General features: G+C 45.6%; 1 protein-coding gene and 1 pseudogene across 1 annotated transcript in view; one reads left to right on the top strand and one right to left on the bottom strand.

The window, feature by feature from the left end:
• The window catches only part of LOC142915711 (uncharacterized), a 73,684-nt gene extending 57,779 nt beyond the window's left edge, over positions 1 to 15,905 (top strand). Inside the window, exon 14 of the mRNA XM_076061406.1 lies at positions 15,852 to 15,905. Within this exon, the coding sequence (XP_075917521.1) occupies positions 15,852 to 15,905 (54 nt within the window). The remainder of the gene's footprint in view (positions 1 to 15,851) is intronic.
• An 87-nt stretch (positions 15,906 to 15,992) lies between these two features.
• LOC142915715 (ephrin type-A receptor 3-like) overlaps positions 15,993 to 17,063 on the bottom strand; it is a 42,515-nt pseudogene continuing 41,444 nt past the window's right edge.

The raw sequence follows: 17,063 nt of genomic DNA, 5'->3' as shown, positions 1-17,063 counted from the left end.
CACCAAAATAAAGCCATAAATGCAATGTAACAGTGATCATAGGGACTGTGACCGAATTTTTTACAATAAACTACGTAAATAAATTATAACACCAAAATCTAGAGCCATATGTTAGGCCACTGAATAGCAGTGGCAGCTAGGGGTGTACAACTCCTCTAGAGCAGTTTTGAGTGAAGATCTCATAGGTAGTTCTGACATTACTACTCGCACATTTCATTAAAGCGTGTTTTTAATAAAACATTTTTTTAAATATTACTTATTAAATGTAGGCCACGGACAGGGCCACGGAGCTTTGTGGCGGTAAACCAGGCACCGTATTTATAATACTTCACCTTTACCTTTACACTTTTACCCGGTGACAAAGGTAAATTACCTCACCTTGCCCAAGCCAAGTCGCCAGGTTCGTAGCGCAACGCAGCGCTCACCACTACACCCACCGCTCCCCAAACAAAACAATGGATAATCGATTCGTGGAATCGATGATAGTTTCATATAATCGATTCCACCACCCCCGTTTGTTGAACGGTGGAAGAATCGATTTATGTTTAATAGGAATCGAGCATCGATTACTAGTACGTGCTGGTGGACAGTACGTGCACCTAGCCTGGCACCTACAGTTGGACGTTCGGCCGAGAGCTTCCGACCCCCACACTTTACCCCCCCGCCCCCCTAACCAACACCACCGCCTGGCCTATCGTGGACTCTACAGAAATGCCTCTAGCAGCCCTTAACGTGAGCTAGACCTCGCGGGGCGAGTAACAAGCAGCAGCAGCAGCCCGGTACCTGCGTGTGGCGTCGAGAGAGACAAAGGCGGCCGGGCGGGAGTTGTCATTGTGAGTCCCCTTCCTGGTGGTGTCAACAGCTGGGCCATCTTGCTCAGAGCCACTTGCCACGTGCTCTACGGCCACTCCCCCCTCCACTCTAAGCCTCTCCCCCTCCACTCTAAGCCACTCCCCCCTCCACTCTAAGCCACTCCCCCCTCCACTCTAAGCCACTCCCCCCCGGGGGGGTCACTTGCCCACGTGCTCTACGCCACTCCCCCCTCCACTCTAAGCCACTCCCCCCTCCACTCTAAGCCACTCCCCCTCCCGGGGGTGGGGGGAGGGTCGAAATCCCCGGGCGCTGATTGGCCGAAGCAGCAATATTAAAAATGAAAGCAAAATCCCTAATGAAACGCAGCTGTCGTGAATGTTAATACACGGCAGACTGCATTTTGATCTGATTCTGGAGACTGCAGTACGTTCATTGCCTGGGCTACAGCCCTAAGAAGACACAGACACGTGCCTGCTAGCCTTCACGGCCTCAGCAAGGTGCTGTCTGACATGGCGTTCAGGGTCTGTTTTACCAATCCCCTTGTCACTGTTAACTCTGCACCGTCGCAGATTGAGATCCTTGGTGGAATTCTGGAATTGCAATCAGTTCAGTTTATTTTGGTATAGCCCTGTGAGCCATTCGGCTCTTGAATCGGGTGCAACCACAACAAATACAAAAAACAAAAACATGAACAAGAAAAACATCTTAAAGTGACTTTGTGTTGACTGTGTAAAAACAGAAAATCCATGGGAAAAAAAAAACAGCAAAAATATTCCTGGAAAAAGCACCGTACACCAATGCTGTGTGCAAAAATCCCAGTGGGATGCAAGTCAAACAACAACAAGAACAACCACAAGACAATTGTTATTTTTTTTGTTATTTTATTTTCACCTACGTGACTTTACCCAATAGAACCAAAGAGTATGGATCCTAGCAGTCACGAAAGCTTTAAATCTAGAAAAGACAACTTAGATTGAGGTCATCAGTCTAACTCCATACTACAATAAACAAAAACATGGTCAAACCAAAAAACTTTTCGAAATCACCAAAATAAAGCCATAAATGCAACGTATCAGTGATCATAGGGACTGTGACCTAATTTTTAACAATAAACAACATAAACAACATGTAACACCAAATCCTAGAGCCATAGCTGGCTACATGAGTTACTCCACAAACAACAGGAGCATCGGTCGGAGTATCACATTTCTCAATGCACCTTTAAGATCGGCACGCTAAATCAAAACGCAGATAATAATTTGCGGCCGTTCATCCGGAGCGATACATTTTATTTTTCGATTTAAAGCTTTCGTGACTGCAAGGATTCATCTTCTTTGGTTCTTTCGGTAAAGTCACCACAACGTAGAATGAGAATAAAATAATAAATTGATAAAATAAAATAACACAATAAAATCCTCACGACGTTTCGGCCACAACACAAGCGGCCTTCATCAGGTGAAGGGACGAGACTGTCTGGAGGACAGCGCTGGAGTGAACAAAGCCACGCTCAGATGAAGCGACTCTAAGGCGCTTTGTTTCTTCTCACACAGCTTAAAGGTCGCGATCTGAGCGTGGCTTTTTCACTCCAGCGCTGTCCTCCAGACAGTCTCGTCTAGAGCAGTATCCACGGGTCCATCACCACAGTGAATGAATCAAGAGATCGCGTGTGGTGGAGTAAACCGCGTGGTACTGCCACCGCCTCCAAGACATCTGACCAACGTGGAAGAGGCAGCTTGGGAATCCCCTTTAGAGGGGGTCTACAGAGCTCCACCCTCCATACTCTTTGGTTCTATTCGGTAAAGTCACGTAAAAGACAACAAAAAATAAAATAACAAAAAATCACGACGTTTCGGCCACAACACAAGTGGCCTTCATCAGGTGAAGGGGACCGTGCTGTCACGAGGACAGCGTTGGAGTGAAAACAGCCAAGCCCAGGACGCGTCCTTTAAGCTGTGTGGGAGGAAGCAAAACGCTTTGACAAAGGAATTAGCGTAGAATTGAGCACGATGTACGTAGGAGGTGCATGGGCCATGATGGACCAGGGGCGGGTGGGGAGCACGACGGACCAGCAGTAGCACGAGGGGCTGCACCCTCCTCCTCGAGTGAACCCACTGACACTGCGCTAAGGCGGGTGTGCCATCAACGTCAAGTGCCGAGAAAGCAGCGAGCTAGGCGTCGTCACTAAACTGTATTACACCTTATATATGCGTAGCGATGTATGACGTCACTGCCGTGTCGGGTCCGGTGCGCGCGTGACGTCACTGCCGTGTCGGGTCCAGTACACGCGTGACGTCACTGCTGTGTTGTGTCTGTACACACATGACGTCACTGCTATGTTGGGTCTGTTACGCGTGACGTCACTATGTTGGGTCTGTTACGCGTGACGTCACTGCCTGTTCCGTGTGGAGGCTGTTGACAGTTAGGGGCCGTCCGTAAATGACGCACCTAGGGGGGGGGGGGTCAGACATTTGTGACGATGTGTGACAAGGGGGGGGGTGGGGGGTTTGAGAAATGTGACGTCACATCAAATTGTGCAACTTTAAATAGACAACACGTTCTACTTAATTAAATAGACTTTTTAATGTTTTCTACCTACAACATCAGAGTGCAGCGCCACATTAACTACGCACTACAATGACAACAATAGTTTAAAGCGATTTGAATCATGTTTTATATTTTTTTTGGGGGGGGGGGCAGAGCTTTGTCCTGGGCTCCCCACGTGATCTCCTCACGCCCACGTGTGCACTGGCCCCTGCCGTCAGCGGCCCTGACACCGTCACAAACCCGCGTTATTACACTACACTATACACTGCAGTACACACTATAGTACACACTACACTATAGTATACACTACACTATAGTATACACTATAGTATACAGTACACACTACACTATAGTATGCACTACACTATAGTATACACTATAGTATACACTATAGTATACAGTACACACTACACTATACACTGCAGTACACACTATAGTACACACTACACTACAGTACACACTACACTATAGTATACACTACACTATAGTATACACTATAGTACACACTACACTACAGTACACACTATACTATAGTATACAGTATACACTACACTATAGTATACAGTACACACTATAGTATACACTACACCAGGGGTCGGGAACCTTTTTGACTAAGAGAGCCATGAAAGCAAAAAATTTGGAAATTTATTTCAGTGAGAGCCATATAATATATTTTAAAAGTGAATTCAACTAAATGTCAGTATAATAAGCCTCTGAATTTATTCTTTTAAATAATGTTGTTATAACACTCACCATTAATGCGACTTCTGGTGCTGCATGGATTTGCTGATGTCTTTGTAGTCGGGTTGGTACTTTGTAGTCGGGTTGGTACTTGGTGAGGTTAAGCTTAATGCAAGCATTGAGGCTTTCATCCGTTAAACGTGATCGTAGGTTGGACTTGATGTTTTTAAGATGTGAGAATGACTGCTCACATGCATACGTAGATCCAAACATGGTCAATACAGCAATACTCACACGCTGCAGTGTGTGGTATGTGACAGGAAGCGCGTTCCAAGTTTTGAGAATCAGCTGGTCTTCGGGTTGGAGTTTTTTCATTTCTGTCCACATGTGCTTGCTCGCCAACTCCGCTTTCTGTCGTGTGATTCTTTCCAAATCTTCATTCAGTGACTTGAACTTATTCACCCACATGTCTGAGGCCTTCAGGTCAGCCACTTCTGCTTCAAAATCTCTGACGGAGACACCAGGGATGTAATTCAGGTCGGCTGTGTTCAGTGAACACTCGTTTGGATGGGTGATGAACTTAAAAAGACGAGTGTGCTCACGAAATTCTCCAAAGCGTGCTTTGAAGGACTGTAGGAGACTGGATGTGCAGCCAGCTAGCTGGTGGAGATCAAGGTTTTGAATGGGCTCACTTGCTGTGCATGCATCTTTAAATTGGCTCAGTTTTTCAAAATGTAGTAAACGACCTGTTTCAAGATCCGTGATGAAAAGCTCCAGCTTGTTTTCAAAAGCAAATACAGCTTGTTGAAGGGATAACACTGTATTTCCAATGCCTTGCATTTTCACGTTGAGCTGGTTCAGATGTTCAGTCAGATCTACGAGATAGTAAAACTTGAGGAGCCACTCGGTGTCGGCTAGCTCAGGATGCCCGACGCCTTTCATTTCAAGGAAAGTCCGGATTTCGTTCAGGCAAGCCGCAAAACGGCTAAGCACCTTCCCTCTTGACAACCAACGCACATTGCTGTGCAAAAGCAGACCAGGATAGTTATTTACAACTTCATCCAGCAGTGTTTTAAACTGGCGATCATTTAAGGCTCGGGCAACAATAAAGTTGATCACACGAATGACCAGCGACATCACTTCGCCAAACTGCCTGTCACACATCTGAGCACAAAGTGCCTCTTGGTGTATAATGCAATGGAAACTTAGGATGGGTCTATTTTCATGTTCACGGAGAAGCGCCACAAATCCTTTGTTTTTCCCCACCATACACGGAGCACCATCAGTACACACTGAGAGAAGTTTATCCATAGGTAGACTTTTTTCTTGAGCAAACTCCATGAAAGACTTGAATAAATCCTCACCTCTTGTGGACCCTTTTAATGGCAGAACAGCAAGACTTTCTTCGCGCAGTGTGTCACCAACAGCATATCTTGCAATCACGCTGAACTGCGACAAATGGCTCACGTCTGTTGACTCATCCAAAGCCAGAGAAAAGAACGGCGCTGCATTTATGTCCTTCACTTGCGTTTCCTCCACTTTGTTTGCCATCACGATGGTACGATCATGAACAGTTCTTGCCGACAGAGGCATGTCTTGTATCCGTTTGATTATCTTGTCTTTGTTCGGAAGATCATCAAAAAGTTCATTGGCTACATCCAGCATGAACGTTTTAGCATACTCGCCATCTGTGAATGGTTTTCCGTTCCTCACTATTGCTAAAGAACCAGCAAAGCTAGCCGAATTATAATCACCTTGCCGGGTCCATACGCGGAGTTGCTGCTGGCTAGCTTGCACCCTGCTCAGAAGCTCTTGGCACGCTTTCTTTCTGCTGTCTCCCGCAGGGTATTTTGATGCAAAGGTAGCGTGGCGCGTGCCGAAGTGCCGCTTTACATTCGACCGTTTCAACGATGTAATTTTGTCATTGCAAATTAGACACACCGCAGAACCCGCTCTCTCCACAAAGGCGAATTCTTCGGTCCATTCGTCCTGAAATGTACGATACTCGTCGTCTTTTTTTCTTTTCGCCATCTTCTTCGTCGAAGGGTTAGCTTTGAGCTAATGACCGAGCAGACGCAGTCTCAGACTGATTCAAAAGGGGGCGTTTACCTGTTTTACCCAGCAACGGCAAACGTAGGCCAGTATCATCCAATTAAAATAATGGACAATTGCTCCTGCAGCCCTGAACAGGACATGCGCAGTGAAAAATCGATGGATGGATTAAAACAAGTGAGAATATTTTGTTTTATCTGCGAGCCATATGCAATCATCAAAAGAGCCACATCTGGCTCGCGAGCCATAGGTTCCCGACCCCTGCACTACACTATAGTACACACTATACTATAGTATACAGTATACACTACACTATAGTATACAGTACACACTATAGTATACACTAAACTATAGTATACACTACACTATAGTATACAGTACACACTACACTATAGTACACACTACAGTATAGTATATAGTACACACTGCACTGTAGTATACACTACACTATAGTATACACTATAGTATACAGTACACACTACACTATAGTATACAGTACACACTACACTATAGTATGCAGTACACACTACAGTACACTATAGTTTACAGTACACACTACACTATAGTACACACTACAGTATAGTATATAGTACACACTACACTGTAGTATACAGTACACTATAGTATACACTACACTATAGCATACACTATAGTATACAGCACACACTACACTATAGTATACAGTACACACTACACTATCGTACACACTACACTATAGTATATAGTACACAATACACTGTAGTATACAGTACACACTACACTATAGTACACACTACACTATAGTACACACTACACTATAGTATACAGTACACTACACTATAGTACACACTACAGTACACACTACACTATAGTACACACCACACTACAGTACACACTACACTACAGTACACTATAGTACACACGACACTATAGAACACACTACACTATAGTATACACTATAGTATACAGTACACACTACACTATAGTACACACTATAGTACACAGTACACACTACACTATAGTATTCAGTACACACTACACTATAGTACACACTACACTATAGCATATAGTACACACTACACTGTAGTATACAGTACACACTACACTACAGTACACACTACACTATAGTATATAGTACACACTACACTGTAGTATACAGTAGACTACACTATAGTACACACTACACTATAGTACACGCTACACTATAGTACACACTACACTATAGTACACACTACATTACACACTACACTATAGTACACACCACACTACAGTACACACTACACTATAGTACACACTACACTGTAGTATATAGTACACTACACTACAGTACACACTACACTATAGTACACACTACACTATAGTACACACTACACTGTAGTACACACTACACTATAGTACACACTACACTATAGTACACACTACACTGTAGTACACACTACACTATAGTGCACACCACACTACAGTACACACTACATTACAGTACACACCACACTACAGTACACTATAGTACACACGACACTATAGTACACACTACACTATAGTATACAGTACACACTACACTATAGTACACACTACAGTATAGTATATAGTACACACTACACTGTAGTATACAGTACACTACACTATAGTATACACTATAGTATACAGTACACACTACACTATAGTACACACTACACTATAGTATATAGTACACACTACACTATAGTACACACTACACTATAGTATATAGTGCACACTACACTGAAGTATACAGTACACTATAGTATACACTACACTATAGTACACACTATAGTATACACTACACTATAGTACACACTACACTATACACAACACTATAGTATACACTACACTATAGTACACACTACAGTACACTATAGTACACACGACACTATAGAACACACTACACTATAGTATACACTATGGTATACAGTACACACTACACTATAGTACACACTATAGTACATAGTACACACTACACTATAGTATGCAGTACACACTACACTATAGTACACACTACACTATAGCATATAGTACACACTACACTGTAGTATACAGTACACTACACTACAGTACACACTACACTATAGTATATAGTACACACTACACTGTAGTATACAGTAGACTACACTATAGTACACACTACACTATAGTACACGCTACACTATAGTACAAACCACACTACAGTACACACTACACTATAGTACACACTACACTGTAGTATATAGTACACTACACTATAGTACACACTATACTGTAGTATATAGTACACTACACTACAGTACACACTACACTATAGTACACACTACACTATAGTACACACCACACTACAGTACACACTACACTATAGTACACACTATACTGTAGTATATAGTACACTACACTACAGTACACACTACACTATAGTACACACTACACTATAGTACACACTACACTGTAGTACACACTACACTATAGTGCACACCACACTACAGTACACACTACATTACAGTACACTATAGTACACACGACACTATAGTACACACTACACTATAGTATACAGTACACACTACACTATAGTACACACTACAGTATAGTATATAGTACACACTACACTGTAGTATACAGTACACTACACTATAGTATACACTATAGTATACAGTACACACTACACTATAGTACACACTACACTATAGTATATAGTACACACTACACTATAGTACACACTACACTATAGTATATAGTGCACACTTCACTGAAGTATACAGTACACTATAGTATACACTACACTATAGTACACACTATAGTATACACTACACTATAGTACACACTACACTATACACTACACTATAGTATACACTACACTATAGTACACACTACACTATAGTATAAAGTACACACTACACTATAGTATACACTACACTATAGTACACACTATAGTATACACTACACTATAGTACACACTACACTATACACTACACTATAGTACACACTACACTACAGTACACACTACACTATAGTATACACTACACTATAGTATACACTATAGTACACACTACACTACAGTACACACTATAGTATACAGTATACACTACACTATAGTATACACTACACTATACACTACACTACAGTAAACACTACACTACTGTAGCGACTCACTCCGAGATGGGGTTCTTAAGACACCGCCTTCATTTCTACACGTAAGGGAACCCCAGACGCCCTGCGCGCTGACTGCAAGTCAGCCGCACGTCCATCGCGTGGAGGTACTGCCTCGCTAGCGCAGTCGGCAGGCTGCCTGGCCAGCCAGCTAGCGACGTCGCCTAAAGGTGGTCGAGACCTGGGACGTGCGGTCACGGGAGGCAGGGGAGGCAGAGCCTTTACCTGTCATGCCACAATGAAAATAAGCTGTTACTAAAAGTAAAAAAAAATCTGATCAAATAAAGATTACGTTTTTCCCACTGATCTGTGTTATGCCATTTCTGTATGACTCCACGATCATTTTTTACAGTTAAAATCGCCAAATTTGCGGAGCTCCGCTGCAAATACAGGGAGGGGTGAGAGGTGAGGCAGCGACGAGCTCAGCCTCCCCTCTGATTGTGCAACCCCTCAATAACTGGATGGAGCGCGGGCAATAAGCGCGTGCCTGTTACTGTCTCAATATGTCACTAATGTAATGTTTGTAGACCCCTTCATTTCATGTCCTCGCCTTCCATAGTCCAGGTAACTTACTTCACGTATGTGTATAAAGATATTTAGACTCGCTGGTCTCATCGTGAAACTGCAATGAAAAAGCATCGGGGGAGGCAGCTATCACATCTGCCTCACTGAGGGGGACGTGTCTAACACGCCTCCTCAGTGAGGCCACGCCCCCTCTCAGTGAGGCCACGCCCCTCTCAGTGTGTGAATCTGGCTCTGACACTGGCCAGTGCCTGCCTAGCCATTGACCTCACCGCACGTCACTGGTCGAGACGAAGGGCGACACTGCCAGCAACGGCCCCGGGCCCCTCTCATATCCTGGCAAGGGCGGGGCGAGGTCACGCCCTAGCCACGCCCTACATAGCCACGCCCTACCTAGTCATGCACTACCTAGCCGTGCCCTACATAGCCGCGCCCTACATAGCCGCGCCCTACCTAGTCACGCCATACCTAGCCACGCCCAACATAGCCACGCCATACCTAGCCACGCCCTACCTAGTCGCGCCCTACCTAGTCACGCCCTACCTAGCCACGCCCTACCTAGCCACGCCCTACGTAGCCACGCCCTACCTAGCCACGCCCTACCTAGCCACGCCCTACATAGCCACGCCCTACCTAGTCACGCCCTACCTAGCCACGCCCTACATAGCCACGCCCTACCTAGTCACGCCCTACCTAGCCACGCCCTACCTAGTCACGCCCTACCTAGTCACGCCCTACCTAGCCACGCCCAACCTAACCACGCCCTACCTAGCCACGCCCTACCTAGCCACGCCCTACCAAGCCACGCCCTACATAGCCACGCCCCCCCCCCTTCTAGAAGCGACTTGCGGGTTCTCGGCTTCCAGATGGACCCCTGTCCTGGGCTCCCCACGTGATCTCCTCACGCCGACGTGTGCACTGCCCCCTGCCGTCAGTGCCCCTTACACCGTCACAAACCCGCGTTATTACACTACACTATACACTGCAGTACATACTATAGTACACACTACACTACAGTACACACTATAGTATACAGTACACACTACACTATAGTATACAGTACACACCACACTACAGTACACACTACACTATAGTACACACTATAGTATACAGTACACACTACACTATAGTATACAGTACACACTACACTATAGTACACACTACACTATAGTATATAGTACACACTACACTGTAGTATACAGTACACACTACACTATAGTACACACCACACTACAGTACACTATAGTACACACGACACTATAATACACACTACACTATAGTACACCCTACACTATAGTATACACTAGAGTCTACACTATAGTACACGCTACACGTATAGTTCCAACGTGCACACACACACACTGCAGTGTAGTGAAATATGCCGTGCGCACAGTTGGCCGAGGGGCAAGTCGATGCGCAGTGTGCAACACGTGAGGGTCGTTGATGTGGGTGGTGGTGATGATGGTTGATGTGGGTGGTGGTGATGATGGTTGATGTGGGTGGTGGTGATGATGGTTGATGTGGGTTGTGGTGATGATGGTTGATGTGGGTGGTGGTGGTGATGATGGTTGATGTGGGTGGTGGTGATGATGGTTGATGTGGGTGGTGGTGATGATGGTTGATGTGGGTGGTGGTGATGATGGTTGATGTGGGTGGTGGTGATGATGGTTCATGTGGGTGGTGGTGGTAATGATGGTTGATGTGGGTGGTGGTGATGATGGTTGATGTGGGTGGTGGTGATGATGGTTGATGTGGGTGGTGGTGATGATGGTTGATGTGGGTTGTGGTGATGATGGTTGATGTGGGTGGTGGTGGTGATGATGGTTGATGTGGGTGGTGGTGATGATGGTTGATGTGGGTGGTGGTGATGATGGTTGATGTGGGTGGTGGTGATGATGGTTGATGTGGGTGGTGGTGATGATGGTTCATGTGGGTGGTGGTGGTAATGATGGTTGATGTGGGTGGTGGTGATGATGGTTGATGTGGGTGGTGGTGATGATGGTTGATGTGGGTGGTGGTGATGATGGTTGATGTGGGTGGTGGTGATGATGGTTGATGTGGGTGGTGGTGATGATGGTTGATGTGAGTGGTGGTGATGATGGTTGATGTGGGTGGTGGTGATGATGGTTGATGTGGGTGGTGGTGATGGTGGTTGATGTGGGTGGTTGTGATGATGGTTGATGTGGGTGGTGATGATGATGGTTGATGTGAGTGGTGGTGATGATGGTTGATGTGGGTGGTGGTGATGATGGTTGATGTGGGTGGTGATGATGTGGGTGGTGGTGATGTGGGTGGTGGTGATGATGGTTGATGTGGGTGGTGGTGGTGATGATGGTTGTGGTGGTGGTGATGTGGGCGGTGGTGGTGGTGATGGTTCATGTGGGTGGTGGTGATGATGATGGTTGATGTGGGTGGTGGTGGTGATGGTCGATGTGGGTGTATAGATGTTGTGTGTGTAGTGTATAGTGTAGTGTATGTGTTGATAGCTATGTATATAGATGTGTGTAGTTTATAGTGTAGCGTATAGTGTAGTGTATGTGTTGATAGCTACACTACACTATAGTACACACTACACTAGAGTACACACTACACTATAGTACACACTACACTATAGTACACACTACAGTACACACTACACTATAGTACACACTACACTGTAGTATACAGTACACTACACTATAGTACACACTACACTATAGTACACACTACACTATAGTACACACCACACTATAGTACACACTACACTATAGTACACACTACACTGTAGTATACAGCAGACTATACTATAGTACACACTACACTATAGTACACACCACACTACAGTACACACTACACTATAGTACACACTACACTGTAGTATACAGTACACTACACTGCACACTACACTATAGTACACACTACACTACAGTATACAGTACACTATAGTACACACTACACTGTAGTACACACTACACTATAGTACACACTACACTGTAGTACACACCACACTACAGTACACACTACAGTACACACTACACTACAGTACACTATAGTACACACGACACTATAGTACGCACTACACTGCAGTATACAGTACACACTACACTACAGTACACACCACACTACAGTACACTATAGTACACACGACACTATAGTACACACTACACTATAGTACACCCTACACTATAGTATACACTAGAGTCTACACTATAGTACGCGCTACACGTATAGTTCCAACGTGCGCACACACACACACTGTAGTGTAGTGAAATACGCCGTGCGTACAGTTGACCGAGGGGCAAGTCGATGCGCAGTGTGCAACACGTGAGGGTCGTTGATGTGGGTGGTGGTGATGATGGTTGATGTGGGTGGTGGTGATGATGGTTAATGTGGGTGGTGGTGATGATGGTTGATGTGGGTGGTGGTGATGATGGTTGATGTGGGTGGTGGTGATGATGGTTAATGTGGGTGGTGATGATGATGGTTGATGTGGGTGGTGGTGATGATGGTTGATGTGGGTGGTGGTGAAGATGGTTGATGTGGGTGGTGGTGATGGTGTGATTGATGTGGGTGGTTGTGATGTGGGTGGTGGTGATGATGGTTGATGTGGGTCGTGGTGATGGTGGTTGATGTGGGTGGTGGTGATGATGGTTGATGTGGGTGGTGGTGATGATGGTTGATGTGGGTGGTGGTGATGATGGTTGATGTGGGTCGTGGTGATGGTGTGGTTGATGTGGGTGGTTGTGATGTGGGTTGTGGTGATGATGGTTGATGTGGGTGGTTGTGATGTGGGTTGTGGTGATGTGGGTGGTGGTGATGATGGTTGATGTGGGTGGTTGTGATGTGGGTGGTGGTGATGATGGTTGATGTGGGTCGTGGTGATGATGGTTGATGTGGGTGGTTGTGATGTGGGTTGTGGTGATGTGGGTGGTGGTGATGATGGTTGATGTGGGTGGTTGTGATGTGGGTGGTGGTGATGATGGTTGATGTGGGTCGTGGTGTTGATGGTTGATGTGGGTGGTTGTGATGTGGGTGGTGGTGATGGTGTGGTTGATGTGGGTGGTGGTGATGATGGTTGATGTGGGTGGTGGTGGTGATGGTTGATGTGGGTGGTGGTGATGTGGGTGGTGGTGGTGATGGTTGATGTGGATGATGATGGTTGATGTGGGTGGTGGTGATGTTGGTGGTGGTGGTGATGGTTGATGTGGGTGGTGGTGGTGATGGTTCATGTGGGTGGTGATGATGATGGTTGATGTGGGTCGTGGTAATGATGGTTGATGTGGGTGGTTGTGATGTGGGTGGTGGTGATGGTGTGGTTGATGTGGGTGGTGGTGGTGATGATGGTTGATGTGGGTGGTGGTGGTGATGGTTGATGTGGGTGGTGGTGATGTGGGTGGTGGTGGTGATGATTGATGTGGGTGGTGGTGATGTTGGTGGTGGTGGTGGTGGTGATGGTTGATGTGGGTGGTGGTGGTGATGGTTCATGTGGGTGGTGATGATGATGGTTGATGTGGGGGTTGGTGGTGATGGTTGATGTGGGTGTATAGATGTTGTGTGTGTAGTGTATAGTGTAGTGTATGTGTTGATAGCTATGTATATAGATGTTGTGTGTGTAGTGTATAGTGTAGTGTATGTGTTGATAGCTATGTATATAGATGAGTGTAGTTTATTATGTAGTGTATAGTGTAGTGTATGTGTTGATAGCTATGTATATATGGTGTGTATAGTTTATAGTGTAGTGTATGTGTTGATAGCTATGTATATAGATGTTGTGTGTAGTTTATAGTGTAGTGTATAATGTAGTGTATGTGTTGATAGCTATGTATATAGATGTTCTGTGTAGTTTATAGTGTAGTGTATAATGTAGTGTATGTGTTGATAGCTAAATAGAAGCATTGTTTCACTCTGTCCCATGTGTGTGTCTCTCTCTGTGTCTCTGTGCTGGCTCTCTCTGCTTGAATGTCAGTATATGTGTCTGTGATCTGTACTCTATCACTTTTAACCTATAATTTAGCAATCTTTGAAATAACTTAATCAGCCAGACCATGCGTTAATTGTGTTTTGACCGACCCTCTGTGCTGCATTATATTGTTTCCAAAATTTTACTAAATCTTGTTTCAATTTGATGTGCTTCTCCATCTCTCTGTGTTTCCTCTCTCCCTTAAATTTAGCTCTTCTATACCTAATGATGATTGCTTGCTTTGCAATCGAAACGTCGTATGCTATCATGTAATTTTATTTCATTATTATTTCTTATTTCTACGTGACTTTACCGAAAAAAACAAAGAGTATTTTCAACCGCAAGTTCAAAAGTTCAAGTTTCAACCGCAAGTCCAAAATTTCAAGTTTCAACCGCAAGTCCAAAAGTTCAAGTTTCAACCGCAAGTTCAAAAAATGCAAGTTTCAACCGCAAGTTCAAAAGTTCAAGTTTCAACCGCAAGTTCAACAGTTCAAGTTTCAACCGCAAGTCCAAAAGTTCAAGTTTCAACCTCAAGTTCAAAAAGTTCAAGTTTTAACCACAAGTTCAAAAGTTCAAGTTTCAACCGCAAGTTCAAAAGTTAAAGTTTCAACCGCAAGTCCAAAATTTCAAGTTTCAACCTCAAGTTCAAAAAGTGCAAGTTTCAACCGCAAGTTCAAAAGTTCAAGTTTTAACCGCAAGTTCAAAAGTTCAAGTTTCAACCGCAAGTTCAAAAGTTCAAGTTTCAACCGCAAGTTCAAATTTCAAGTTTCAACCGCAAGTCCAAAAGTTCAAGTTTCAACCGCAAGTTCAAAAGTTCAAGTTTCAACCGCAAGTCCAAAAGTTCAAGTTTCAACCGCAAGTTCAAAAGTTCAAGTTTCAACCGCAAGTTCAAAAGTTCAAGTTTCAACCGCAAGTTCAAAAGTTCAAGTTTCAACCGCAAGTTCAAAAGTACAAGTTTCAACCGCAAGTTCAAAAGTTCAAGTTTCAACCGCAATTTGAAAGGCACCACGGGCGTGAGGTGGCGGCTCTCCCTGCTGGTGGAGTTGGCATGGTGGGCAGCTCTGCCAGTCGCCCCCCCACCCACCCAGTCAGTTGACCTCCCCACCACAATCCGAATTGTCTTGCGACCTCCTGCCGCGTGAGCTTCTGCCATTACACTTTGGCTCCTCGCTCGTTCGTTCCGCCACAGGTTGCCATTGCGACGTCGCTCCGTGACATTGCCACTAGGCGGGGCTTCCCATGAAAGTGATAAAACTGTCTCATCTACCGGCGGCGGGCGCTTATAGACAATACGACTTTTTTTTTGAAACACGACAAAACAATTTGCGGGAAAAGTTAATTTTTTTATTAGAAAAGTAATTTGTCATCTCGAGCTGCTTTGTGGGGCGATGTCCCAACTCCCCCTTAGTGGATGAACCAACGCAGCAGCCCCCAGGTAGTGATTACATAAAGAGCCTCAACTCAGCGCACAACTCAAACGCCTGGAGACGTGGCAGCAGCAGCAGTCGAATCACGGCCGCACGCAGCAGCAGCAGCAGTAACGGCGTCATCCAGCAGCGGAGAGAGGAGCTGACCAGGGATTGTGTAAGTCGTCGGCCCTGCCTCCACTATAGTCTGTGTGGTTAGTAAAGAACACGAAGAGACGATGTGATGCAGCCACGACCGTCAATTACCCCTACAGGCCGGCAGGTGTCACCCTGTCATTACACAAGTTAAGGGATCAAAGAGGAGGCACGCGAACAACAAACGAGCACGGGGAAGACGCAGGTCGTCGCGAGCGGGGGAAAAACAATAGAAAGTGTTAAAACCGACGGGGGAGCGCCGTGAGAAAAACCCAACGGGACACGAGAGGCAAACGCTGAGACCCCGAGTGGAGGACGCGCCAGCGAACACGACTACAACCGAGTGGGAGGAGACGGCGGCGGAATCGGCGTTGGCGTTGGCGGTGAGAAGGCGTCGCCGTGAATGGAGGCCACCGCCGCCGGAGACGACAAGCTGGGCAGGGGGAGAGAAGGGAGTGGAAGGTGACGAGGGTGGAACACCGACCACCGGGCAGACCCTCATTGGGACCGTGAGAAGGCCAAAGTGGTCGCGACGTTTGTGCCGCCCGCTCTCGTTTCCTGTTTTTGTTTTACCGGGAAGCGGTGCGCGTCATCATCACGTCGCCCCAGTGCTAGCGATGCTTACTACACAACGCACCGGGTACTCGTTTGAGGCCGAGTCGACCTAGTGGAGGCCCAGGACCGGTTCAGATAATCGTCATTGGTGTTGGCCGTGAGCGGGAATCAAATCCGGTGTCGCCGGGTTCGTAGGGCGGCGTGCTGACCACTATACCACCGCTCCCCACACGCACACACACACATACACACATACACACACACATACACACACATATACACAC

This window comes from Petromyzon marinus, unplaced genomic scaffold (genome assembly GCF_048934315.1).
Source record: "Petromyzon marinus isolate PM22_M1 ecotype Great Lakes invasive population unplaced genomic scaffold, UKy_Petmar_22M1.pri1.0 PM_G_Scaffold_34, whole genome shotgun sequence".
NCBI lineage: Eukaryota > Metazoa > Chordata > Hyperoartia > Petromyzontiformes > Petromyzontidae > Petromyzon > Petromyzon marinus.
Note: the sequence above shows the minus strand (reverse complement) of the source record. Positions and strands in the feature narration are given on the sequence as shown.